Source organism: Empidonax traillii, unplaced genomic scaffold, assembly GCF_003031625.1.
Source record: "Empidonax traillii isolate 1590-97213 ecotype Southwest subspecies unplaced genomic scaffold, ASM303162v1 scaffold448:size1359114, whole genome shotgun sequence".
NCBI lineage: Eukaryota > Metazoa > Chordata > Aves > Passeriformes > Tyrannidae > Empidonax > Empidonax traillii.
This window is the reverse complement of record NW_020955641.1, coordinates 160,400-186,768: the sequence shown is the minus strand read 5'-3', so window position 1 is coordinate 186,768 and position 26,369 is coordinate 160,400. Positions and strand designations below refer to the sequence as shown.

Below are 26,369 nucleotides of genomic sequence, written 5' to 3'. Positions count from 1 at the left end.
CCTCATCCATCCCATCAGCTCAACAGCTCTCAGCACCCACGGGTGCAGCCCTGCTGCATTCCAGCCTGGCTGGCCAGCCTGCAGAGAGCCTGAAATATTTGGGAGGGGAACGGAGAAGGGAAAGGGGAAAAAAAATAATAAAATAAAAATCTATAAAAAGAAAGTTTAAAAACACAAGTTAAAGAAAAAAATACCAGGCGCGGAGTGCAGCTGCGGTTCTGGTTCCAGTTCCCAGGTGATGTCAGGCCTGGAGCCTCTCCAGCCCCGGCCCCTCAGAGACGGTCTTTGTGGGTTCAGCACTGAGTGTTTTTCCTTCCTGAGACTCGGGGACACCTTCCTGTCTCAGAGAAAGCAGCCAAGAGCCTTTCCAAGGGTGTCCGCACGCAGGAAGGGGAGAGGATGGGAGGGGAGCGAGAGGCAGCGCGGTTGGGCTCGGCGTGGGGCTGTGGCGGCCGCGGGTGATCGGTGGCTGTGGTCAGAGCACTCACCCCACACGGGGCAAAGGGGCGCCCGGCTCCCACCAGCCCAGCAGGCTCCAGCGCCTCTGAGTCACCGTTTCCCTCTTGTGGTGCTGGGAGGAGCTGGAATGCACTGGGATCTGCGGGCTTGGCACCGGGACACACTGGGACCCGTGGCCTCAGTGCTGGGACATGCTGGGATCCATAGCCCCTGCACTGGGAGTTACTGGGTGTGCAACTCCCATGCTCGGGCATACTGGGACCCAGGGCTATCAGACTGGAGCTTGCTGGGGCCTTAATCCCTGGCACTGGGTGTACTGGGATCCGTGTCCCCAGTACTGGGATATGCTGGATTCCACAGCCTCAGCACTGGGACATACTGGGATGCGTGACCTTTATATTGTGGCTGTTTAGGGCCCCAGTGCCTGGCATTGGGATATGCTGGGTGCACAGCTCCTGTACTGGGACTCACTGGAACTCATGGTCTTCATACTGGAGCTTGCTGGGGGTCTAGTTGCTGGCACTGGAACACTGGTGCTCAGCCCTGGGAAACACAACCCAGCGGTTGGGACACACTGGGACCAGTGCATTCAGTGCTGGGACCTGCTGTGCCCCCAGCACTGGGACCACCAGCCCTTGCTGGCCCCCTGGGGGACTTTGGAGCCACCACTTCACGAGGACGGTCCCCTTTCATGTGCGGGTCGGGCTGTTTGTAGAGCGCAGCCCCCCCCGCTGCCCCTGCCCCCCGATAAACCCGGGGGCAGGGATTCTGTGTCCTGGGCTGTTTGGACAATCTCACGGCTGTTTATTGGGGTCTGGGACACATTAGCCACGCTGAGAACAAACCTCTCCCACCCACCCCGGTCCCTGCCTGGGACCAGCTCTCACAGCTGCGCTGTGCTGTCAGCTCCATAAATCAAACCCGGGGGAGGGAGCCCGGGGCAGGCTCACCTCGGTGAGTGGGGGGCCGAGAGGTGCTGTGGGCTCCCAGTGGAGCCCCCTGCCCAGGGCAGGCTCCAGCAGGACCCCCAACATGCTTCCCCTGCTCTATGCTGGCTCCAGGTCCCCAGGGAGATGGGGCAGCTCCGGTTCTTCAGCCCTTGAGGGGAGCCCCCAGCCGCCCCATCCACAGCTGCCTCTGCTCCGCAGGACACGCCGGCCCCTGGGAGCCACCAGCCCCGGCACGGCACCTTTCCCAGGCTCGGCACTGCAGGCCGCCCAGCCAGCCCAGCCCCTTCAAGCAGAATCCCATGGGGGACTCTGGCCTGGGAACCCCCCATGTCCCCACCTGACCCCGTGCAGGTGCTGCTGCCTGCAGCCCCACCACACACGGCTCTGCGTGGCTGTTGTGGCGGCTGTGGCAGTCGTGGCGGCGGCCACAGACCTGGCGGTGGCGGCGGTTGAAGTGGGGATAGTCATGGTGCTGGTGGCAATCAGGGTGATGGTGACATGGCACGGTTCATGATGTACCAGACGGAGGGAAAGGCACAAAAGCAGCTCCGCCAACCCCGACCCACCGCCCGGGTGCCCGTGGCTGCAGCACAGGGTTGGCAGTGCTGTCCCCGTCCTTTGGCACAGCACTGCCTGTGCCGGGCCTTCCACAGCCTTCACAGGGCCAGAGCTGTCATCAGGGCCTGGGGCTGTGGGGTTAATATGTTCCCCGGGGGTCTCACCCCACATGGATCCCACTGTGGCCCAGGAGTGCAATTGTGGGTAGAGCCGGGACGGTCGCACTGGCTCCAGCGGCACAGAGCAGCAGCGGAGCAGGGCCGGGGGTCCAGGGCCATCTCGGGGACCCCCAGCTCGCCCCACACCGGGGCAGCAGGCAGGCACCGGGCCCATCAGAAAAATAAGGTTTTATTTTCCAAGCGGCTGCACGTGCACAACCAGCGTCCCCAGGGCCGCGACACCGTCCCCCTCGAGCGCCTCGACGCTGGCCACACGCGGGCCCCTTCCAGTCCAGCCCCGGGGCGCGGGGACCCCCCTCCCCGGCCCTGCCCCGTACGGGCAGCCTCGGCCACGGGAGCGTCCTCCCACCCCACTGCCAGCTCCAGGGCCGGTGTCGGTGTGGTGCCAGCCTGGGCTCGGCTCCCTCCCTCCCCGCTGCGGTCTCTGGGCTGGTGTGTGCGGGCTCCGGCCGGCTCTGCCGCTGTCTCAGGCGGGTGCTGCCGGAGCCCGGCTCATCTCCGTGACACTCGCAGGGGGGTGACCCCTCGCACCTTCAGGCAGTTGCCCCCAAGGTCCCTTCGACCGCCCTGCAGAGAGAGGAGGGAGAGCTGCAGGTACCGTGGGGTGTCCAGGAGTGGGCACCCCGCTCCTGCCCACTGTTCACCCCACTGACTCCTCCATGGGGACCCGCTCTGAGACGGCCGGATCCACAGTCCTAGGGCAGCTCAGTGCTGCCTGGGATGGACAGACAGACAGACGAGACAGATGGGGCTATGCCTGGTGAGCGGTTGGGTGGGTGACTGAGAGGTGGGTGCTGTGGTGGGTCCTCATGGCCTTGTCACTCTGCAGGACACAGCTCTAATGGCTGTTCAGGACCTGTGACCAGGGCCAGTGCCACCCCAGGACAGACCCACAGCCCTAGGCAGACCCACAGTCCAGACTGGGATGAGGAGGCTCAGCCCCACCTCCCAGTGCACCAGCACAACTTCAGCCCAGTAGTGCCCAGTATAATCCAGCACAGAAGCTGCGTGGCCGAGATTTAGCCCAGAACATTCCAGTATAATCCATCATGGCTCAGCAGAGCCCAGCACAGCCCAGTTCCAGCCCAGGCCATTTCCAGCCTAGCACAGCCCAGCATGGCCCAGTACAGCCCATTTCCAGCCCAGCCCATTTCCAACCCCGTACAGCCCATTTCCAGCCTAGCCCAGCCTGGCCCAGCCCATTTCCAGCCCAGCAGAGCCCATTTCCAGCTCAGCCCCAGAGCTGGGAGGCACAGAGCTGGATCTCAGCCCAGCTCCTGCCATTGTGCCCCAGAGTTCTGGGTGCCAGAGATGATCCCAGGCCCCGGTGCTTCTGTAGCATCCCCTGGGCGTCCAGCATCATGTCCACCCCCTGGTTCCAGCCCTGAGGAGTAGCCCAGGGTCAAAATTCAGTCCTGGCTGGAAGGTCCCAGCTGGGAGCAGCTCTGCCAGGTCGGGTGGGGCCAGGGAATCCCAGGAGGGCTGGAGAAGCTGCTGAGGGAGCGGCAGGAGCAGGGGAGCAATTAAAGAAAGAGCAGCAGAAACCAAAAAAGGCCCAAGGGCTGGAGTGTGACCTGTGGCTGAGATGCTTGAGGTTACACATGGGACAGCTTAAGGGTCTGTGGGGACAGCGGTGGGTCCAGCAGCCCCACCTCACAGCCCTGCCAAGGGATGTGCATGGAACAAGGCAGCTGCCAGGCCCTCAGCCTGCACAGCCCACCCTGGGTCAAGGGCACCCAGGACCCTGGCATGGGCAGGAGGATGGACTCATCATGGGAAAGGTGCTCCCTGAGCCTCAAGGTGCTGGGGGTGTCAGCTGGGCAGGCAGGGCAGGGCAGGGCAGGGCAGGGCAGGGCAGGGCAGGGCAGGGGTGCTATGCCAGGGCCCAGCTCAGCCCCCTGGCTGGGTGGGAGCTGTGCTGGTGCTGGTGACAGACCCTGCATGGGGACACTGGGTGGGGAGCTCTGCCTGTCCCCATCACATCAAGAAGCTGCTGGGGGCAGCCCTGCCACAGTGCCAGTGGGCCGGCAGGGTTGGGGATGGAGATGGGAATAGGGATGAGGATGGAGATGGGGTCAGCGTGTGAGCTCTGAGCTTCCCCAAGGACTTCCACAAGCCTCCAGCTCTGGGGTGACTGTTCAACCCCCGAGACCTCCCAGCCCGGATGGACGTGGGGGAGCAGCCCGGCCCTCTGACGCGAGCTGGAGCTGTGGGCGTGCGGCTACGAGCAGGATTTGGCCGGGAGCAGCCGAAACCTCCGGTGGGAGCTGGAGCCAGAGTCTGCAGTTCTCACTGAGCCATGCCAAGGCTCCTGCCCTGCTCAGCCCAGGCAGGGCCTGCTGCCCCCTGCCCCCTGGGGATGTGCTGAGCCTCCTGCCCCGCTCAGGGTAGGGCCCCCCATCCCAGTGCCCCGCTCACCCCTTTCCGCTGGTTGCTGAGGCAGAAGGTGCAGATGCTGCGGGGCTGTTTGCTGTCCAGGTCGCCCTTGGCGCCGTAGATGGCACTGAAGCAGGGCTGCCCGTCCTCGCAGCCCTCGCCCAGCAGCAGCACGTTGGCCAGGTGGGAGATGTAGCTGGAGGCCAGGCGGAGGGTCTCGATCTTGGACAGCTTCCTATCCACCGGCTCGGTGGGGATGAGGGTCCGCAGGGCGGTGAAGGCCGTGTTGACGCTCTGGGTCCGGTCCCGCTCCCGCGCGTTGGCCGCCTGCCTCTGCTTCACCATCACCATCGGCCCCGGCTTCCGCGGCAGCTTGCGGCGAGCCTCGGCCCCCTCGCAGCAGCCGAACGACTGGTCCGACGTGTCGCTCTCGCTGCGGTTCTCCTCGTCCTCCGAGAGGATGCTGAGGTCGGGGTAGAGCACACGGGCAGCCACGGGGCGCAGCATGGTGAAGGCCATGGCGGGGTGCCCGCCCGCGCCCCCGGCCCTGCTGGGGGAACCCCCCGGGCTGCGGGGAGCCTTCCCCCGCCGGCACAGCTGCGACGGCCGGCTCCGGACGCCTTCCCGCTGCCGCTCCGCTGCGGCAGCCGAGCAGGGCTGGGACGACTGTCTGCGGGGGGAATCGGGATTTATACGGCCGGGGAGGGGCTGGCTGTGGAGCCCACCCCCAGCCGGCCCCCCGAGCTCCGGCCAGCGGCCAGTGGCCAGCGGCCAGAGTCCTCGCCCCAGCCCCGAGAGCCAGCGCTGGCTCTGGCCACCGACCTGGCCCCGCTCTGGCACGCTGGCCTGCACATGGGCACCTTGACCCCAGGGCCAGACTCTGGGTCATGCCAATGGTGGTACCAAACTGTGGCAGTGCCAGGGCCACGGCTTGGCAAGTACTCCCTGTGCCACGGCCTTTGGCACTTGTGGAGTGATGCCACACACAGTGCCAGCGTGTTCCCAGCCCCTGCCCAGCTGTCCCCTGACAGCTCTGGGCCCCATGCAGGGTGGCACTGGGCAAACACAGGGTACAGAAGCTGGGATAGGGAAGGTACTTGGGAGCAGGTACAGGGGGTGTTTAACGTAGGGAATGCCAGTGGGGGACACGCTATTCCCCACACCCAGCCACGCCCCACATCGTGCCGTGCCCCACAGGGACAGGGTCTGTGCCCAGAAGAACGGCCAGGGCAGTCGAGGAGCAGTGAGGGTGAAGCCCTGCAGGGATGCATCCCTTGCCCCCCTGTTCCCAGGGCCTGGCACCCCACGTGCCCACCATGGGAGGATCCGGTGGGGGCGGGGGGGTGTTACATGGAGAGGCTTGGGCAGCACTGCCGGCAGCACTGCCAGGAGCGTTTCCTCCCGCCCGGGAGGAAGGTGTGCACCGGCAGTGGAAACACGGAGTCTTTTCCTGAGAGGGGAGAGATGAGCTGGCAGCAACAGAAATCACCGGTGTCCTTGGGAGGGCTGGGGATGCCCCCCAGCTTGAGGGTGGCTCCCCATCATTCCTGGGCACTCAGTACCACAGATGATGGTCACCCCTGCTCCTCCCCACCAGGGAGGTCCCTGTGGGTCCCATTCTGCCTTCAACCCCCCAGCCCCAAGCCCAGCACACCCTGGAGCAGGCAAGGGGGAAGCCAGCTGAGCCAAGTGGGCAGGAGGCTTCCTGCCTGCCTTCCTCCCCTTCCTCCTCCTCCTCCACGATGCTCCAGGCATGGCAGGCCAAACAGCAAAGACATATGGAGGGCAGGACCTGGCTCCTGGTGGATGGCCCCAGGGCTGCCAGGGATATGGCCAGAGGACTTGGCAGTGCTGGCTGAAGTCCCCACTGTCTGGTGACCCCATAGCCAGAGGGGAATGCCAGGAGAAATCTTGGAAGTTTGCCAAGGATGGGACAGTGGCCGAAGAATGAAGCAGGTATGCTGCAAAGCCCATAGCAAGGTGGTCAATGGGTGGAGGCTGGAGGCTGTGGGATGGGGTGGCATCACATCCCACAGTTTCCCGTGGCTGTGGGACTGGAGCTCCTGGTGGGGCTCCTGGTGGCTGGGCTCCCCACAGGGCTCTCCCGGTGGTGCCAGGGCTTGTGGCTGCTGGACCACAGCAGTGGTGCCGCCTGGTAGTGGCACCACGTCACTGCCTCCCGTCCTGCCAGCTGTGAGCAAACGGCCCCTCTGCCCCCCGCGGGGCACAGGCAGCCCCCGGCCGGCGGGACCCCCCTGCCCTGTTTTCCTTCACCATTTGTCTGCCTGTGCAGAGCCTGTAAATCACACAGTGGAGGGAGAAGAGAGTCGGGCTGGGGGTCCTGCTGGGGGCATGCAAGGCTGCACCAGGGACTGGGGGTCCCACTGGGGTTGGGGACATACGGGGCTGTGCTGAGGGCCAGGGATCTTGCTGGGGGTGGGGTCGTGGAGGGGTCTGCTCTGTGTCCACACTGACACCTCTCACCATGCCTGAAGGACCCTGACTCTCTTCTGTAGCCCCTGCCCAAGCGCAGAGCCCTGCAAAAGGGCATGTGCAGGCAGTGCCAGGGACAGAAGTGGGGATGGGCAAGCCCCTGGCATGACAGGCATGGAGCAGGCAGGGAGCAGGCAGGTGCCTGCGCAGAGAGGGGAACCTCCGCTCTGCCCCCCTCTGACCCCCACATCCCGCTGGGCTGTGCCTGGGGGGCCACAGCCACCCCCGGCCCTGACAGGAGGCAAGACGGATGGCAGGGGCTGTGTACTCAGCTGCACGCCCCACACATGGCCACCAGCTGACAGGGACAGGCTGGGGGGCGGGGGGGGTCACCCAGTCCCTGCTCCCAGCCGCTCTGCCACAGGGCTTTTCTGGGGGGGCACAGCCATTCTGTGGGGCGCTGGTGGCCTGTGCTGCTGCACTGGGGTCTGGGACATGGTGAGGCACAGGCAGGGAAGGAGCAGCAGGCACTGGAGGTGGCTCAGTGAGGGGCAGGGGCAGCACAGGCGCGCGTGTGAGTGGGCGAGTGGCTACACACATCTGTGCATCCAGGCGTGTGTGGGCACACGTGCGTGATGTGTGTCATGGTGCGTGCCTGTGCGTGGACACACACGACTATGAGGGCACGTGCCCGTGTTTGCGCGGTGTCACACGCGTGTGTACGTGTGTGTGGGGGGGTGTGTGCAGGGGACACCGAGTGCCACCACCTCCTGCCGCAGTGACCTCCCCAGGCTGGCACATGCGTGTGACCACCGCCTCACCAGACCCTGCACACAGGGGACGGACGGACGGACAGAAGGAACCATCAGCCCTGGCTGAGAGACCAACAGGAGTCACGGGAAGCAGGGAATGCTGCCTGCTCCCTGCCTGCCCGGCTGCCTGCAAATGCAGCAGGGAGGACGCAGGGCAGCAGCCGTGTTTTCCTGTGCTGCCTGGCAGGCGTGTGATACAGGACGTGCATCCCCATGCCTGGACCCCCTTGGCCCCCCCAGCACTGCAGCTCTGACTCAGCCGGGCAGCGCGAGGCTCAGCCGGGGCCTCGGAATCACAAACCTTCCGCCGGCTTGAGCGGGTGCCAGGACACGGCGGGGTTTGGCATCGCAGCTCTCACGGCTGATCCAGCCGAACAAGCTGACCCCTGGGCAGAGGGCAGCACTGGGCTTGCACAGGACCCTGCGTGGGACACGTGGCACGGAGGGGACATGGCCCGAGCATGGGGTTGCAGCCCTGACCCCAATCTAATCAGGCTCTCCTAGGCTGGGGGACACCATGGAGTTGGGGTGCTGGGCACCCCAAGGGCTGGGTCCCGCCTCCACTGCTGGGGAAATGCCCCCTGCCCCCACTCCAGGGAGTGTTTATCTTTGAGGTGATACTTAAGTGTAAGAAAATAAACAGGGAGCAGATGGGCCAGGGGCCAGGGCTGCCCCCAGCCCTGTGGGGCCACTCTGGCCCTGCTGGGAAAACACCACGGCCGGCAAGGCAAATGGATTCCAGACCTGCGGCACTGCTGGAACATGTGGCCACCAGGACACGGGGCCTGACCCTGCTGAGCCCCAGTGAAGCAGTTCTGGACTGACCTGTCCAACCCCGCCCCATCCCACCCCATCCCATCCCACCATATCACGTCCATCCCATCTCACCCCACCCTGTCCAATCATGTCCTATCCTACTGCGCTGCATGCCATCCATCCCATCATATCCATCCCCATCCCAGCCCTTCCCACTGAGCCCCCAAGGGCACTATCTGGCCCCACTTGCCCATAGCCTCTGATCAGCCCCTGGTGCTGGGGGATGTCCAGGAATGGCCTCTCTGTCAACTCTCCAGTTTTGGGGTTCTCAGACCAAGGAGGCCACAGACGCAGGAGCTGCCCCAGCCCAGAGCCCTGCCCCGTCCAGCTGAGTACACGCATCCTCTGAGTCCAGGTACCTCCCTTCCAGTGCTGAGCTCAGCAGGGCTGGGATGTCCAGGGGAGCCTTTCCCTGCTCCCTAACACTGAGAGACCAGGCTGGCAGACCTGGGAACCCCTGGAGCCCCTCTGGGTGGAGAGGAGCAGTTGGAGTCTCATGGGGATGGGCCTTGTGAAACCTCTGGAGGAGCAGGAGTGTTCTCCTATTTTGCAGCATCGGGGCTGTGTCAGGGTGACCTGGTGGGTTCCCAGGCAGTGTGGGAAGCACCAAGCCCCCCTCCACCCGCCCCAGGGCTGTACCTGCGGGTCAGGGCTGCCAGTCTGGAAAGCATTACACGCCTGTCGTGCGGGGAAGTCTGTCCCAGTTCCGGAGCCGGGACCCCCCCACCCATCCTGGGCTGGGGGGAGCCCACAAAGCGCCTTTGTTCCTGCCCTGGAACGAATGGATTGGAAGCAGCCGGATCGGCTGTCAGCCGGCGACACCGGAGACCCCGCGGGTCAGGCAGAGGGAAGGGGGACAGGTGGAGGACGGATGGATGGAGGCAACGCAGGGATCGTGGGCTCTGGCAAGACCCACTCCCATGCCTGCCAGGGGGTTGTGGCATCTTCAACTCCAGCTGTGCACCGGCTCCCGCTGCCCACACCGTGCCAGGGCCGGGGATGCAGCAGTCAGGCCTGGAGATGCTCACACAGCCCCTTGGACACAGTGCCTGGACCTGGTTCCCAGCCAGTGCCAGCAAGCCCTTGGAGCAGAGTCACAAGGCACCTTGGTGCTGGCACAGACCCCCGGCACTGTTTGCAGGGGGTGGGGAGATGGGAGAGCAGATCCTGCAGTGGGCCTCCCAGGTGGAAGAAGCCCCCCTGGGGTACAGGGAGAGGACTTGCAGGATCTGGGCAGCCTCGGTTCGTTTCCACTTGTGGAGTCCCAGCTCTGCTGAGCTGTCTTTCATCTGAGGGAAGAGGAGCACAAACCTGTGGGAGAGGGGTGAGCAGAGTCCACATGAGATGCCCAGCATTCGGGGCACACAGGACTGGGGTAAATACCAGTCCCTGCCATTGGACGCCCATTTGGGGCGCCTTGGAGATGTCCACGCTGCCACAGGAGCTGCAGCAGGAGCTGCTGCCTCCTCCCCTCACCCCCCCCTCCCCGCTCTCTAACAAGAGGAAACTTTTTAGCACGCCACAATTCTTCGGAGAAATTTATGGCCCATCGGGGAGCCGTGGGCCAGGGCTGCTCTCTGTGAGTGCTTGCAGGGCTTCCTCCCGGCGCACAGCCACTTTGATGTGGCACATGCAGCTCTGCCGCTCCGGAGTCTCCCTCCGGTCCCTTCCCTCATCCAGCACCCCCAGCCCACCCTGCTTTTCCTCCCCAGTGGATCCTGTGGAAACGCAGAGGCAGTGGTGAAGTGTGCCCTGTCCAGTGCCAGCACTGCCAGCTTCTGCCATGCACACTATGCTGCAGAGCTGCTGTCTGGGGGCCGTGCCCTCCATCCAAACCCTCTCCCAGCCCATTTCTGCCCTGGGAGGACAGGATCTGTCCGGGGAGGAGCGTGACTGAGGAGGCAGAAGTGTCCGGCTGCGGTTCCTGTCCCAATCCTGCTGCTGACTCATGGTGTGGTGGGTGAGTCAGTAGCCTTTCCCCTCCCTGGACAGAGGCTCCAGACTCAGAGGGATGCTGAGATGCCCAGGGGATGCTTGGGGCGGTTTTTGCAGCCTACACGTGGGGTGACGAAGTGGTGCTTGCAGACATGACAGCATCCCAGCACGGCGGGACCACATGTGCTCCCCCCGCTGGGCCAGAGCTGACCCCGAATTCGGCTGCATGGCAGGGCAGTCTGGCAGAGCACTGTACCTGCACAGCATTCATCTCCTCACAGAACATCCATCCCTTTGCAGAGCATCTGTCCATGTGCCCCCAGACACTGCTCTTGCTGGTGCCAGGCCATCATGCTGTGCCATGCTGTGCCGTGCTCCATCACTGCATCCCTGCTCCCAGTCCCATCACACCCCAGCACCAGGCCCGGGAGCTGTGGGGCTTTGATCACCTTTATTCCAGGTGCAGCAGCAGATGTCACCACCCCAGGGGGGTCCCCCATGGACAGGGGGACCACGGAATGTGTCCAGATTTGGAGCAGACGTTTTTGGGGCAGGCACAGCCCAGGTTCCCCCCGATCCGAGCACAGGGTGTGCCCAGAGTCGCTGTGGGAGGGCTGGGGACTGGCCTTGACCGGTTCACCTGTACCTCCTTCCAGTACCTCTGTGTCTTGATTGGGCTGTGTCCTGCTTTGCTTCTATGCCTTCCCGGTCCGTCTGTATCCCTTCCTGGTACATCTGTGCCTCGGACGGGCTGTGACCTGTCCCAGTTCCAGTGTGCCCTGCTTCAGTCCGTCCCGGTTGAGTCGTGCCCCGGTTAAGCCCCTCCTGTCCCGGTTCAGCCATTCCCGGTTGAGCCATGCCCCGGTTCCTCCCGTTCCATCACCGTTCAGCTATTCCCGGCTGAGCCGTGCCCCGATTCAGCCCACCCCAACCAGTTCACCCCGTCCTGGTTCATCCCGTCCCGTCCTGGTTCATCCCGTCCCGTCCCGTGCCGGTCCCCGCGGTCTCTCGTGGCGGCGGAGCGCGGCACAATATCGCCACCTGCCGCTCTGCCGAGCCCCGGACACCTCCCGGTACCGGCGGGACCCTGACCCCATCCCGGCTGGAGAGACTCCAGGGACGCCCCTCAGGGTTGGAGGATCCTGAGCCCACCCGGGCTGGAGGAACCCCGGGGACACTCCAGGGTTGGAGGACACTGATCCTATCCCTGTTGGAGGGACCCCGGGGACCCCCTTAGGGCTGGGGGACCCCCACCCCATCTTCACCAGGGGCTCACGGGGCCCGCGGGTGGGAACCAACGGGGACAAGGGGGGCTGCGGGTGCATCCTCGCGGTGCTGGGCTAGCGCAGGTGGGGTGTGGAGGAGCCCAGATAGGTGTGGAGGTCGCTGAGGGTGGAGGGGATGATCTTGGCGGGGATGGTCTCCCTCTGGAGTGCCTGGTGGGCGGCGAAGCGGTGGCAGCCCCCGAAGGAGTAGAAGTAGTCACCACCCTCGCTGCCTTTGACCCAGAGCACGTCGATGGGGGGCACCCGCTCAGGATCTTCCTGGGAAGGGAGAGAGATATCCAAGAGCAACACACTCCAGCACCCCCAAACGCCCTGGACAGGCCCCGACCTGCCAGTGCCAGGGCTCAGGTGCTGTGATCTTCCCCAGCAGTGCCCCCCAGGTGGCACGGTAGGTGCAGGAGGGGCTGCCCGGGCACCCCGGGGGGTCTGCACTCACCTGCAGGGTCTCCACCAGGCTCTGCACTTTCCCCGGATCCAGCTCCGACGGGATGGGCCGGATGAGGACGCGCATGGGCACGTCGTGTACGGCCGAGATGTGCTGTGTGTGAATGCTCCGGTCATCGGGCTCGGCCATGGCTGTGGCTGCCAGCCGGCCTTGGCCTTCCTCCTTCCTGCCCAGCCGAGCCCTCTGCTCTGCCCCGAGCAGGGCAGCTCCCAGCCGGGCCGCTCTGCTTCCTCCTGGCCCAGCCATCGTCATCGTCACCGCCGCCGCCCCGCTGTTTTGCAGAGTCACAGTGAAGGGGCAGGACTGGCTGCCGGGACGGGTGCCAGAGCCAGCTGGCCCGCTGCCTGCTCCTGCGAGCCTGCAGTCAGGGCTGCCCTCACCTCCTCATCCCCACAGGACACTCCTCGGCACGTGGCAGCTGAGCCCCCCACCAGCTGTGCTGGGGGTCCCTGTCCTGCCCCCCAACCCTGAAAGCTGCCCAGGGGTCTCTTCTCCCAGTTGGCCATACTGGCGCATTAAGGATTATTCTGCAGCGTCTCCTCTGGGAGCTGGAATGTGCCCCCCACCTGCCTGGCCGTGCCAGGAACACATCCCCACCCTAGAGCCCCCTTCCTGCTATGCTGATGCCTGCGGGGTCCTCGGCAAGGAAGAGGAGTCAGGACACAGCCCCAGGGCTGATCAGCCATGCTGGGATTCTCCACAGCTGGGGCAGGCACCGCAGCATTCCAGCCCTGAATCTTTCTAGGTCATTTCTTCAGACCAATGTCCTAAATGGGGAGAGGCTTCCAGGAAGAACTGGGTCCCCCACCCCACCAGCTGCTGAAGTCGGGACACCCCGGATCCAGAGTGGGGTTGTGATGCTGGCAGATGGCTGCTCCCATCTGCCCTCACCCTGGCTCCTGGGAGGCATGGAGGGTCCCCAGCCCTGGAGCTGACTCGGAAACACACTAGTGATGGTCAGGGATGGGCTTGTGAGGCTCTGGGATTAGTATTTTGCAGGGTGAATCTGCTGATGACTTTGCAGGTGAATGGTTGCACGGATGTCACTGGGAGCACAGGACTCAGCGAGGGCACTGCTGACAAACTGGATGCCCCCCAAAAAAATCTGCCCTCCCCCTTTGGCACTCACATGCAGGGAAGGCTGAGGGGAGAGAGGTGGAGGGGCAGGAGCACTGGCTGCCCCGGGAGCAGGGGCTCTGCTGGGTTGTTCCCACCACCCCAACCACATCCCATGGGAGTGAATGCCGGCACGGCAGCAGTTGAAATAAAATCTGCTCACCAAATCCTCCCCATCCAGCGCAGTGGAGCCCCGGGGGTGTGTGAGCATCGTCAGGCCCCCCCAGGCTGCCCCCCGGGCTCTGTGCCCGCTGCCGGGATTTCACACACCGCTTTACTTCCAGGTCAGCGCTCTGCCGTGCTTGCAGCCCCCGGCGCTCTCATGAGCAGGATGGCATCATAACACCCCCCCTTGTCACGGCAGGGGGCTGTCTGGCTGCTGCCCACTGGCTGCAGGGCTGGCAGGGCCACACGGGCAGCACACGGGCTGCTCTGGGTGCCTCAGCCACCTGCTCCCAGCAGGCTGCCAGGACATCACCCCTCAGTTTGGGGCACTTCTCTCCACTGATGCTCCAGCCCAGGGGTGGGTGTGGGCACCGTGGGGATGGGCATGCTGGCAACTCGTGTGCCACCACCCGCCACCGGTAGCACAAATCCCCCGAGACACGTGGTTAGTGGCAGAAATCCCTTTTATATCCCTGAATTGCGTTACAAGTAATACTGCGGGTGGCCGGATCTCAGTAGACTTGTCTTACTGGGGCTGGCGAGTACAAAAACCTGGCAGAAAAAAATCTATCATGCACGGAAAATTATTGCTGTAGTATCTGCTATTTACAGGAGAGAGGGGCGGCGGCGCGGCGCTCTGAGCCTGCTGGCTGTGGGACTCCGTGCTCCGTGGAACGGCGCCGGCATGGCGGGGAAAGCCCGGTGGGTGCCTGAGTGGCCGGGGCCATGCTCGTCCCCTGAGTGGGGTGAGGATGCGTGACCACCGTGCCACGGCAGGGAGGAGCACGACAGGGACATCCCCACTGAGCCCGTGACCAACGCGGGCACCGAGGCGGCGAGAGGAAGACGGTGCAGGGAGGAAGACGGTGCAGGAAGACGGTGTGTGGGGTGCACGAGTGCGGCCCCGTGACGTGCCGGGCTGAGCCCCGAGGTGTCGAGGACTGGCGCAGGGTGATGGGGCTGTGGCAGCTCGCGGCCCGAGGTAGGAGGCAGAGGCGTGGGTCGGGCCCCGCTCCGGGATGCCGCACACGGCGCTCGCTCGGGGGCCGGTTTGGGGATGCTCCGCCGGGAGGTTGCATAGAGTGGTTGGTTTGTCCCCACCGGGCTGGCATGGGGGCACGGAGCAAAGCAGGAACCCATGGCAGTAAGGAAGACGAAGGAGAAGGGTTTTGCCTTTGGGGGAGGCTTGCAGGGCGTGGAGCCCAGGCTGCCAGGCCAGCTCGTGCCCTCCCCGTGCCCCGCCGCACTGTCCGCTCTCGGGGTCCCGTCCCCATCCGTGTCACCGCGGCTGCGTCCTGGGCACGGCAGCTCTGCTGCAGCTCTGCCACCTCCTGCGAGCCAGCGCTGGCACGGCCTGGCCAGTCTTGGCAAATAAATAGTGAAAAGCATAAGTTATAAATAATATAAATAAGAACATTTAAATAGACTCACCCAAACTTTACGGCTACTCTGACCCCCTCCTCCTGAGCGCAGGCCGGGGGGTGATGGCGAGGGAGCCGGGAGTTGGCTGGAGAAGGGGCTGGGCAAGGGTTGGGGCTACATGGGGGGTGGTTGGGGGTTTGCGTGCTGCCTGCCCCAGGGCTGGGTCTCTAGCCCAGCTGCCAGCCCAGCCATTGGCATGCTAAGGAGGGGCTGCACCTGCCTGGGGGGGCTGTTTCCCAGCCCATCACCGTGACAGAGCCCAGTTGTGCCTGGCCAAGCCAGGAGCTGGGATCCAATGGAGGATTTGTCCCGTGGATCTCTGCTGGGAGCCCCTCGCTCTTCCCCTGACTCTGAGCCTGTGGAGCCACAGTGCCAGGGTGAACATAGTGCCACAGGGCAGGGGGCAGCAGGGTGCCCTGGGTGGTGGGCTGCAGGGACCCCAGCCTCCAAGGGTGACTGGTAGCCCTGCCCTCCGTCAGCCTCAGTGGCCGTCAGTCCTGCTGAGCAGGCAGTCGCACCAGCCCATGGTACCATCAGGGTTAGGGTCAAGGGCAGGGCATGCTCCTGATGGGGAGCACAAAAGTGTCTTTTCTCCCCCGGGATCCCCCGGAGTGAGAAGCAGCAGCTCTAAATAAATAATAGTAATAAATTAAATAAATAAAGGTGAAAATCACAAGCCGGGGGAGGAAATCTCTCCTGGATCTGGAAGAGGCCCCCAGGTGAGTCCCCTGCAGAGAAACCTGCCTGGCTGCAGGGGGAGCTCGGGGACCCATAAGCTTGGAGCTTGGGTCCCATTGTGGGGTACCCCCTTCCCAGGGAGCAGTAGGGTATCCTTCTCCCAGGTGGGGAGTGAGTCTGCAGGGATGAGTCCTCCAGCCTCAGCACAGCTTCAGACTGGCTGGCTGCAGCTGCAGGAGTGCTGGCGTGGGGACTGGGACCAGGATGGGATGGGGATGGGGGCGGGGTGGGATGTGGATGGGAATGGGGACAGGCACGGGATGAGGTGGGGACGGAGATGGGGATGGGGTTTGGACATAGGGATGAAGATGGGGATGCGCCACAGGGGGCTGGGGGCCTAGTTCCCTATTGCACAGCTGTGTTCGGAGCCCTTGAAGCAGGCGGACTCGTAGTGCTTGTTGAGGTACGACTTGAGGGCGAAGGTCTTCTCGCACTGCTTGCACTTGTAGTGCTTGAAGGCCGAGTGGGTCTGCATGTGGGCGCGCAGGTTGGAGCGGTCGGCGAAGGCCTTCCCACAGTGGGAGCAGCCGAAGGGCTTCTCCCCGGTGTGGGATCGCATGTGGCCCTGCAGCAGCCAGGGCCGGCTGAAGGCCTTGCCGCACACGTCGCACTTGTGCTTGAGGTTGTGGGTGAGGACGTGCATGGCCAGGGCGGGCATGGAGACGTACGCCTTGCCGCACGTGGGGCACTTCCTGGCCATCTTGCTGTCCAGGCTGCGGTGGGTCTGCTTGTGCCGGCTGAGGTTGGAGGAGGTGGCGTAGGTCTTGCCGCACTCGGGGCAGGAGTGGCGGTGGCTGCCACGGCGCTGGCTCTCGCTGCGCCGGCGCGACCGCCCGTCCGTGATGAAGAAGGCATCCATGGAGTAGCTGTCTGTCACCGCCGCCTCCCCGTTGAAGTAGCGGGCGGAGAAGCTGGACTGGGGGCTCTCGGGGTCGCTGTACTCCTCGTGGCTGGGGGCATAGGCTGGGTCCGGCGGTGGCGGCAGCAGACCTTGCTTCTTGTCCGTGTCATAGCCAGCTGGCGCCAGGCAGTGCTGGAGGTACCCTGTGGGAACAACACAGCGAGTTCACCATCCCTCCTGGACAGCCTCGCCAGGGACAGGGGAAAGGCACAATCCAAAACTGCCCACTGGAGATGGATGACTGGGGTTGTCCCTCCCACACTGGTCCCAGTCCCTGCTGAGTCACTTGAGCACTGGAGCTGCCTCATCCTGCCCTGGCTCCTGTCTGCATCTGTCAGCAGGATGGGTCCCATCCCGTAGCAGTGGGAACTGGGGATGGGGCCATGGAACTTCCAGCTGTGCCTGCCCCGGCTGTGGGCAGCCCCCAGGGGCCATTAGCCGCCAGACAGCTGTCGGTGCCGGGAGCCTCATTGTTCACCGTGGCCGTGCCGGTAATGAGCTCTGCTCCGTGGGCAACCAGGATGAGGGGGACAAGGCCACTCCAGGTTCCTGTTCCCCAGCAAAGGGGCTGGGAAAACCATCCACCTCCCTGCTGTCTCTGCAGGGTCTATTCTCTGGAGATGGGGCAGCATCAGGAGGGCAGCAGCACCGGGGTCCTGCGCTCCCACCAAGGACAGGGTCCTACAGCCCCCAGGGTGCAGAGCAGGGCTCGGGTACCACTCCACCAGCATCACCCCCATGTGACATTGGTGCTGCTCAGGACCCCGCTTCACATGTGGGTCTCCCAGCCTGTGGCAGAGAGGGCACCTCACTGGCATCCCGGTCCCTCCATCCTGTCACACGAAGGTCAGTGCAGGAGCAGCAGTGCAGCCCCCTTCCCACCGGGTCAGCTACTCTGGGGGACACACTGGCACCCCAGGACCCCCAAACTAGTCCCATCAGTCCCCTGCCTTGTGCACACTGGTCCTTGCAAGCTGCTTGGTAACAGAGGGGCTGTCAGGGGCCTGGGGTCAGTGCACGGCTGGGCTCACCAGTGCACGCTGTGGGGCAGGGGTGGCAAAGCATCCCCTAAACCCAGATCCCCGACCAGCATCCACAGGATGCCCTGCCTGGGGCGAGCAACCACCGCCGTTTGTCCCGCGGCTGCCGGGGATGCCGGTGGTGGGGAGGGGGCTGCGTGGTGGGGGCAGAGCCGGGCCCCCCCGTCCCCCGCGCCGTGCTGACAGCGCGGGCTGTGCAGAAAGCGCTCTGCTCAGCAATTTCTCACGCTGCCTCCGAGCATGCAGCAAGGTTATTTCCAGGAGAGCAGCGTCGGCAGCTTCTGCCCAGCTGCAGCACATCCCTCCCCCCACCGGCTCCTGGCTCCTGAGGATGGGGGAACAGAGGACCCCCTGGCCAGACTGGTCTAAAACCCCGGCCCCGGGCTGGGGAGTACTAGAAAAGGGGGGACAGGCACCACAACGGTTGGGCAATGTTGACTTGTGCATGGCTGGATCAGGCCCATTCCCGCATCCAGCTCCGTCTCCCGGTCCCCGAGCATCCAGGACTCCCCAGTCTACGGAATGGAGCCCCCCGACCTCCCGCCGTCCCCTCTTCTAGGACAGGTCTCTGGGCCGCCCCGTCAGGGAGCTCTGCCGAGCCCGGGGGACTCCGAGCCCACCCCAGATTCCCCCCGCAGGATGGGGCTCTAAGGACCCCGGCCACCCTCAGCCCAGCCCTTCGCACCTCTCCCAGCGCTGCGACCAGGGGTGCCCCCCTATTCTCCCCCGTCTACTCCCCGTGCCCCGGGGGGGCGCGGGCCCCCACCGCGTTCCCAGGGGGGCTCGGGGCACCGCTGCGAACAATGAAACCCGCCGGCACGGAGAGGCTGCCGCCCCCGCCGCCCCTCTCCGCCCCCGCAGCCCGGCTGCTTCGTGCCCCCCCAAAACTTGTCGTGGCAAGGAGCCCGTCTCGGTGCTCCCCGGGCGGAGAGGGGGGCTCGGGGCCGCCCACGGGGCTGACGCTGTCACGCAGGGGATGTTTCCCCAAAGGACCAACTTCGGCAGCGGCCGGTGGCCCCGGAGTGGGGGACAAGACGATGAGGGATGACACCCCCCACCCAGCACCCCCCGCCCGCCGCGGGACACAACGCGGGGACCCCCGGCCCGTCCTGCCCCGCGTCCCCCTGTGTCTCCTCCCCGGTGCCCCGCCGGGCGCACAGACAATAGCGGCGGGGGGGCCCCTCCGGACCCCCGGCCCCGCACTCACCATCGCCGGCGGCGGGGCCGGGCAGCGTGTAGGGGGGCTCCAGGGGGGCGTAGGGGGGCGCGGGGGCCCCGGCGGCCGGGAACGCCTCCGCCTTCAGCTTCTTCACCAGGAAGGAGCGGGGCATGGCGGGGCCGGGCAGCGCTGGACACCTCCGGTACCGGCACCGCCACCGGCCCCGGCCCCCGCACCGGCCCCGGCCCCCCCGCCCGCCCCGGCCCCGGCGCTCGGCCCCGGCGGTGCGCACGGAGAGGCGCGGGGAGGCGAGTGCGAGGGGCGGGGAGGCGGCAGGGCGGCGAGGAGGAGGAGGAGGAGGAGAAGGAGGAGGAGAGGAGGGGGGGGAGGAGGGGGAGGAAGGCAAGCGGTCGTGGGGGGAGGGGGCTGCTTCGCCCGGCCGCGCCTGGAGCCCCCCCGGAGCCCCCCGAGTCGCCGACAGCGCGGGGCGCCCCGGGCATCATGGCAGTGTGGGGTCCCTGGTCCCTCCCCCGGCTTCCTCCCCCCACCCCGGCCACGGACAATGGGGACACGGGGGGACCGGAGGGTGGGACATGCCGCTGCCTCCCACCGCCTTTGTCTCCCTGCCGCCAGCCCCCAGGGCCAGGGAAGGACGGGACTGCGGGGTGGGAGTCCCCATCCCATGCCTGTCCCTATTCCTGTCCCGTCCCTTGTCTTCTCTTGCCTTCATCCCTGTCCTCTGTCCCTGCTTCTTGACCCTTTCTCTTTTCTCTGTCCTTTCTCCCTGTTCCTATCCCTGTTCCCTGTTACTATTCCCATCCATCTTCCCCGTTCTCGTATCCATCCCCAGTCCCTTTCCACTGACCCCTTTCCCTTGTCCTTTTCCCTGTCCCTTGTTCTCCGTCCTCATATCAAAAACCTAAATTGCAAGTGTGTACAAATCCCTGTTCCCTCTTCCCTGTCCCACCTCTGTCCTGTCCTCATCCCTGCTCACTGTTGCCATCCCTCTTTTCCTGTCCCTTTTCCCACCCATGTCCCCGTCCCCATCCCAGTCCCAGGGAGGCACCGTGACCTTCGCAGCCACAACAATAGCCGGGCTCGTGGCAGTTCATTGTTCCCTGTGGGAGCCCCCACTCCCACTTCCCCCCTTCCCCTCGCTGCTGCAGGCAGCCCATGGTCCAGCGCTGCTTCTCTCTGGAGTTGTGCTGTCTGAGGGCCAGTGGGTGACACGGGGACCTGGCTGGCAGCGGGCCCTGCTCTCCCCGAGCCCTGTGCAATGCTTAGAGTGTTGCAGCACTTAATAAGAATGGTCCCCCAGCTGTCACTGCAGGCAGAGCGCTGGCACGGCTCGCACGGGGACAGCCCTGGGCACCCCCAGCCTCGGCAGGCACCAGCCCCTTTGGTCAGGGATGTGGCACCAGGTCAGGAGGCCTAAAGCAGCACCTCTACAATGGCACTGAGGGCCTGACTGCCCACAGCCACGTCTGCTCCTTCAGTTGTGCCCAGAGACACGACTGGAGCCAGCCCTGCATTGCATCGGGCAGTGCCCCTGCTCACTGCTGGGTGTGGTAGCCCACAGCCCAGGGCATCCCATAGCATCCCACAGCCTGGAGCATCCCACAGCATTTGATACCCCACAGAATCCCACAGCATCCCACGGCTCAGTGCATCGCACAGCTCACAGCATCCCCCATCACACAGTATCCCATTCCCAGAGCATTGCACACTCCACAAGATCCTAGGGCTGCTCCCCATAAGGTCTGGGGTCTTTCCACCCTAATCCCAGGGCTGTGGGTCCCAGGGCTGTAGGGGACCCCCCCACAGGGGCTGGGGTCTCTCCCCTCTTTCCCGCAGCGTTTGGCCGGGGCTCGCTGGCAGCACCATGAGCCCCATCTGTCCCCGCAGCGCCGCCCTGACGTCAGGGCTCTGCCAAGTTCAAGGTCACCTCTCCCAGAGGGCTGCAGCCCCGGGGGGACATCGCCTGCTGGGCTGCTCCCGGCATCCCACACACACACACACACACACACACACACACACCGGGCTCCTGGCCTCTGCTCCCTGATTTATTTATCCGTGCGTGTGCCAGTTCTCTCCTGGAAGGCACGTTTGCAGAACGGATGATTACTTACGCCCTAGTTGGGCCTGCCTGAACACTGCCCGCTGCCTGCCTGCTGCCCACTGCCTGCCCACTGCCTGCTGCCTGCCCACTGCTTGCCCACTGCCTGCTGCCTGCCTGCCCGCCCGCTGCCCTGGGATTTTGTCTCTCTCTCCAGGCTGCGGTGTAATAAGGGAGGTAATTAAGTGTAAAAGGCAGGAGGAGGGAGGGCTGGGAGGGGGGAGCAGCCCCGGCTCCTTTCGGAGGCAGGGGACTGCGATAATGTATGGTAATAACCGCAGCCAGCCCTGCCGAGCTGATAGCGCTGACGGCAGCGCCTGGGCCCCCCCAAACCTGCCCCCGCCGCCATGGGGAGGGGGGGGGCAGCGCCAGAAGAAAGGCTCAGCCTTCCTCCGACGGGTTTGTGCCTTCCTGAGCAGCTGTATGGAAATAATTCCCATCGGAGGCAATTGTTTTCCCAGCAAGAGGGAGGGGTCTGTGGGGGTACAGCGGGCGAAAGGTTTGGGGGGCTCCCAAGGGCAGGAGCATCCTTTTGGGGAGCAGGAGGAGAAGGGTCAGGACTCTGCCTCAGCTCTCAGTCTCCCCACAAGGGACACATCCCACTCCCAGGATGAGACAACCTGCCCTGCTGTGCTCCCATGTCTCCCACTGGTCCTCAGCCCCGTGTCCCCCATGGATCTTGGGTGTGTGGGGCTGTGGGGTCAGCCGGGAGCTGCCGGGGAATGCCCAGTGGTGCTGGGGGTCAGAGCCTGCTGCCCTCACTCCTGCCCTCTCCGCTGCCTCAGCTGCAGGTCCCCCCACCACTGCCAGCTCAGGAGGCTGCTGGCCATTAGGTATTCCAAGTGCGTCCTTCCCGGAGGCGGCCAGGCCGCAGCCGGAGCCCCGAAGTGGCTCCAATCCATGGTCTGGTGCTGCCGCCAGCACGGGGAGCAGATGCCAGACAAAGGGCCAGGGACAAAGGCCCGGCTGCCTCGTGCCCCAGGGAAGGGGCGCAGGCGCGTGCGGGGCACGGGCGCTGTCCCATCCCGGAGCTGCCGCTGCCCCCTGACCCCCTGTGCCTGCCATACCCTGGTACCTGCCTGGCCCCTGACCTGGCCAGCACAGCCAGGGCACAGCTGGGTAGCAGGTGGCCCAGCCCTGGCATTGGTGGTTGTGACAGCCCTGCCGATGGGCATTGTGCCCGCTCCGCTCTGCTGCGGCCCCTCTCCAGCTCTGCTCCCCCAGCACTGCCCTCCTTGGGTTGCAGCAGGGCACAAGGCTGCAGGGAGGGAGCAGAAAACGTGGACGGGGCCACAGCAGAGGATGGCGAATGTCAAGCACGTGCCCCCAGTTCCACTGTGCCTCAGTTTCCCCAGCTGCTATTGGGGCCCTTGTGAATGCACCGTGTCCCCCCGTGAGCCCCCTCCCCATGGCTGCCTTTGTCCCCGCTCCCCCCAGCTGGCTGCAAACCCCCTGTCTGGGGGCAGCTGCCACAGCACAGGACCAGGAACGCTGCCGGGTGCAGCTGGAGCTGTGCCCACCCGTGGAGTCCAGGGGGGCCTTGGGGCACAATGCCAAATGACGACAGACCCCTCAGGGGAAGGGATGGGACGTGGCCCCAGCTGAGAGTTACCCAGGCGGGGGGCACTGGCACAGGCAGCCCCCTCAGCATGGGGGGCAGCAGGGAGGCAGAGGGCTGAGCAAACACCTTCTATTGCTTTCACATGGTGAGGACACCCTGTAGCCAGGCTGGGGACAAAGCCACGGAGCTGCTGCCGCCTGGGGACCTGGCAGAATCAGGTGGGGAGACGTGCCTGCAGCCATCCCACTCCCAGGGCTGCTTCCCAGCCACCCAGCCTCACTGGTTTTGGGAGCTGGTGCTGGCAAGAGGGTCAGTCCTGGGGTGCCCGTCCCACTGGGCACTGCAGGCTGCAGTAGTCAGCGGATTTGAAGAGGCCGTAGATGTTGACAAGGGGGAACATGAGCAGTGCCCCGAGGAGGGAGCCCAGCTGCTCCAGCACCCCGTACCACACCAGCGCACCGCGGCTGCGGCTCCGCAGGATCACCCCGGCCATCACCTTCACGTAGGTGAGCGTCCCGGTGAACAGCACCCAGGAGAGGACCTGGCAGCACAGGGGGGAGAGAGGTCAGCAGGGCTGGGAGGGGAGGTCCCAGCTGTGGGGATGGGGGACAGATGCAGGGGTGGCCTCAGAGATGTCCCCGGGTGGGAGGGACCCCGTGACTTACAATGATGGCATCGCCCCACTGTGACTGCTGGAGGAGTGGACAGGGACTCATCACCGCGATGGCCATGTTGTAGGCACCAAAGCCTGTCCCTGCCACGGTGAGGAAGCCCATCAGAGACAGGGACCTGCAAGGGACATGTGAGTGACACTGGGGAACACCACCAGCCCATCCCTGGATAGCGGCAAAGACGGCTCCTTGCTGGCTCCATCCTCCATTCCTGGGGTGTCCGTGCTGCCAGGGCACAGGTACCCCACAGACCCTCTCCCACTCGGTGCCTTCTTCCCAAGCCCCTGCAAAGCAGGGGCCGTTCTTAGGGTAGAATCCCCCGGGGTGCACCCTGCTACCTCTCCCTGCACCCCGCTACCCACCTGCTGGGCAGGAACATGGCCACGATGCAGGCCAGGGGGTTGGCCACGGAGCTGAGCGTGGCTGCCAGGTGGTAGGTGGTGTGGCCATAGGGCAGGCAGGAGTAGGACTGCACAGATGGCAGGACCCCATTTGTCAGGGAGCTCACCCAGGCGATGAGGAGGTAGATGAAGGTGAGCTTGGTCAGGGAGTAGGAGACCTCCGGCAGGATGTCCCCGGCTCCCTTGGGATCCTTTGAGCATGAGCAGCGGCTATTCAGTTGTGAGTCAGCTGCCTCGTCAAGGATCTGGTCAAATGAGTTCAGCATGATGTTGCTGGGAAAGAGCTGCTGCTGGGAGAGCTCCCACACCTTGGGCTGCCGGGTGAGGAAGAAGAAGGCCAGCAAGCAGGTCAGCATCATTGCAGTCATGAGCAGGAAGAAGACAAAGGTGGAGAAGTTGGCTGGGAGGTACTGGGTCTCCAGCTGGAAGGTGGTGCTCTCATTGCCAGTGGTGATGTTGGCCTCGTTGCTGACGTTGGCGCATCTGGACATGCCGGAGCCCTGTCCCAGGGCGATGAGAGCAGGGATCAGCCCACTGAGCCCTTCGCCGATGAAGAAGGTGGTTGTGTACTGGGGCTGCAGCTGCATCATGAAGGGCAGGAAGGTGACGGAGGAGGTGCAGTCCACCAAGGACAAGAAGAAGGTGAGGATCAGGAAGGCGACGCTGTGGGACTTCCCAGCAATGACGGAAGTGTGGTTCCAGAGGAAAGACAGGAGGAAGGAGGCTATAACACCCACAGACACAATCACGTAGATAACAGCCACCTCCTTCAGCAAGCCAGGCCGAAAGCGGTTCATGAGGGTGACGAAGAGTGGTCCCACGTTGGCCATCTGGATGATGATGGTGATGTAGGAGGGCAGGTCCCACTGCTCCGGCAGCACCGTCACCAGCAGAGGCACCTCCACCCACAGCCCATTGACGGCTACCCAGGAGCCTGTGCCGAAGGCGCAGGCGAGGAGGTGGGTGAGCAGTGCCATGGCTCAGGGCCGGGTTCCCGGGCCCAGCGGTGACGCTGCCGTGCTGCGAGGAGAGACTGGGATGAGCATTGGGGTGAGATCTGACCTCACCAGGCCCTGACCCTGTCCTCCCGTGACCCCTACCTATGTGGGCAGGCAGGCAGAGCAGCTTCCCTCCCACATGCCACGGGGGTGCGGAATCCACAGCCCAGCCCAATCTGCCTTTGCCCTCTGCAATCCCTGTGGACCCCTCTGCTCCCTTCAAGTGATGACACTGTGCCCTCCTGCCCTGGGTGTGGAATCTGATGGGCTCCACCTGGTCCCATCCCGGAGGGCTAGGGCTTGGCAGCAGCAGGTGCGGTACCCAGGAGGGCATTGAACCTGCCCGAGCTCACGTCGAGCACGGCACAGCCTTGAAGGGTTCAGCACAGCCCATCGGGGCCCGGCACAGCCTGGTGCAGGGTAAAGAGGGCTCTCACCTGGAGGCTGAGTGGCCCGGGCAGCTGCTCTGCTGGGAATGGAGGTCTTGTACCTCCCACTGCACGGGCAGGGCAGGGCGACGCAGCGCCCGTCTCCTCCCAGCCTGGTTCCCCGCGATCCCGGCACGCTCGGGTGGCCGCGGGAAAAAGGCCCCAGCAGCTCGTCCTGCAGCCCAGCCTCTGCTCGTACCAGTCAGCTGAGTCAGCTGTGATCCGGGCACATCCCCTGCCCGCTCCCATCCCGCTCCTGGGAAGGACTCTCACGTCCCGTGCCCCCACGTTCCATGCCCCCGCGGTCCCGCAGAGCCGTCTCCAGCCCTCTCCCGTGGCGCTGAGCCCGCCAGAGGAAACTCACGTCTCACGGGGCTGAGCCTGGCGGGCGAAACAACCCACCCATGGCCCCGGCCCCGCGGGGAGGCGTCGGGGTTGGAGCAGGAACCGGGCAGGAAGTGGGCTCCGGTCTGACCGGTCCCTCGGCAAACTCCCAAGGGTAACTCACTGCGCTTTGGGAAACCCGGCAGCACCACGCGGGCAGGAGCCAGTCCTGGCTGCCGCAGCTGTGACGTGAGGCGGCGCGTCAGCACCTCCGGATGCGGATGGGTGACAGCCTGGCCCTGCTCTGTTCTTCGTCTTGGTCCCAGATGGCAGAGCCTGCAGCTCAGGGGGGTGATTATTCTTGGCGGTGTCCTGGACTTTGCCCTTGTCCCCGCCTGAACTGCTTCCCACCTATCACAGACTCTTCTTGCAGGTGCAAGTGTCGCCCGGTGACGGTTTCTGTCCCCATCGGGGCTCTCTGTGGGGTCTTAGGTTGGCATGGGGCCCTCGGGGACCCCTGGGTGTGGAAGCTGTCCCGCCGTGGAACACTGCGGGAAGCCAACTGTGACCCAGTATCTGAGCCACAAGCACCAATCGGGTGAGGAGACAAACTCTAAACCACCCCCAGCAGCACCCCCACACCCGACCCATCCCAGCACCCACCGCCCCAGGATGCCTCATGGCAGCTCTTCCCCCAGCACCCACCGGGTGTCGCTGGGAGAGCGAGCTGCAGCCCTGCGAAGCCTGGAGCTGCCTTCGCCCGCCTGCCTGCCTGTTTCCCTACTGCCCTCCCTGCCTGCCCTGCCTGCCCTGCCTGTCTGCCTGTGCCTGTTCCTGTCCCTCCTGTGGGAGTACCCATAGCAGCCAGGGCTGTTGAGTGCAGTGGGGACAAGGGTGTCCCCTGGCACTGTGGGGACAGTGGGTGCCCGTGGTGGGGGGATGGTCACAGTTTGAGGTGCTGCTGTGGTTTAACCCCAGCAGGCAGCTCAGCCTTCCCCCCGCAGTTGCTCACTCACACCCCTCGGTGGGATGAGGGACAGAATGGGAAAATGGAGAAAGGTCATAGGTTGAGATAAAGTC

The 26,369-nt window shown here is 64.9% G+C and overlaps 4 protein-coding genes across 6 annotated transcripts; all 4 read right to left on the bottom strand.

The window, feature by feature from the left end:
* Positions 1 to 2,520: 2,520 nt before the first annotated feature.
* On the bottom strand, positions 2,521 to 5,117 carry TCF15 (transcription factor 15). 2 transcript variants are annotated; one of them, XM_027894990.1, is made up of 2 exons: positions 4,565 to 5,117; positions 2,521 to 2,734 (listed from the first exon to the last, which is right to left on the bottom strand). In XM_027894990.1, exons 1-2 carry the CDS (start codon positions 5,039 to 5,041, stop codon positions 2,639 to 2,641), a joined length of 573 nt encoding a protein of 190 aa, XP_027750791.1. In that variant the 5' UTR covers positions 5,042 to 5,117; the 3' UTR covers positions 2,521 to 2,638. The 2 variants fall into 2 exon arrangements, with proteins under 2 accessions (XP_027750791.1, XP_027750792.1); XM_027894991.1 differs by having other exon boundaries at positions 2,521 to 2,713.
* A 6,043-nt stretch (positions 5,118 to 11,160) lies between these two features.
* On the bottom strand, positions 11,161 to 12,755 carry SRXN1 (sulfiredoxin 1). The gene is made up of 3 exons (XM_027894951.1): positions 12,716 to 12,755; positions 12,241 to 12,629; positions 11,161 to 12,062 (listed from the first exon to the last, which is right to left on the bottom strand). Exons 1-3 carry the CDS (start codon positions 12,753 to 12,755, stop codon positions 11,859 to 11,861), a joined length of 633 nt encoding a protein of 210 aa, XP_027750752.1. The 3' UTR covers positions 11,161 to 11,858.
* Positions 12,756 to 13,976: 1,221 nt separating this feature from the next.
* SCRT2 (scratch family transcriptional repressor 2) lies at positions 13,977 to 18,993 on the bottom strand. Its single transcript, XM_027894930.1, has 2 exons — positions 18,839 to 18,993; positions 13,977 to 16,734 (listed from the first exon to the last, which is right to left on the bottom strand). The coding sequence occupies exons 1-2, from the start codon at positions 18,960 to 18,962 to the stop codon at positions 16,028 to 16,030; spliced, it is 831 nt and encodes a 276-aa protein (XP_027750731.1). The 5' UTR covers positions 18,963 to 18,993; the 3' UTR covers positions 13,977 to 16,027.
* A 3,350-nt stretch (positions 18,994 to 22,343) lies between these two features.
* SLC52A3 (solute carrier family 52 member 3) lies at positions 22,344 to 25,591 on the bottom strand. Of its 2 annotated transcripts, none has more exons than XM_027894927.1 (4): positions 25,474 to 25,591; positions 23,501 to 24,559; positions 23,133 to 23,256; positions 22,344 to 23,008 (listed from the first exon to the last, which is right to left on the bottom strand). In XM_027894927.1, the coding sequence occupies exons 2-4, from the start codon at positions 24,514 to 24,516 to the stop codon at positions 22,778 to 22,780; spliced, it is 1,371 nt and encodes a 456-aa protein (XP_027750728.1). In that variant the 5' UTR covers positions 24,517 to 24,559; positions 25,474 to 25,591; the 3' UTR covers positions 22,344 to 22,777. The 2 variants fall into 2 exon arrangements, with proteins under 2 accessions (XP_027750728.1, XP_027750729.1); XM_027894928.1 differs by having other exon boundaries at positions 25,330 to 25,483.
* Between the last annotated feature and the right edge of the window lie 778 nt (positions 25,592 to 26,369).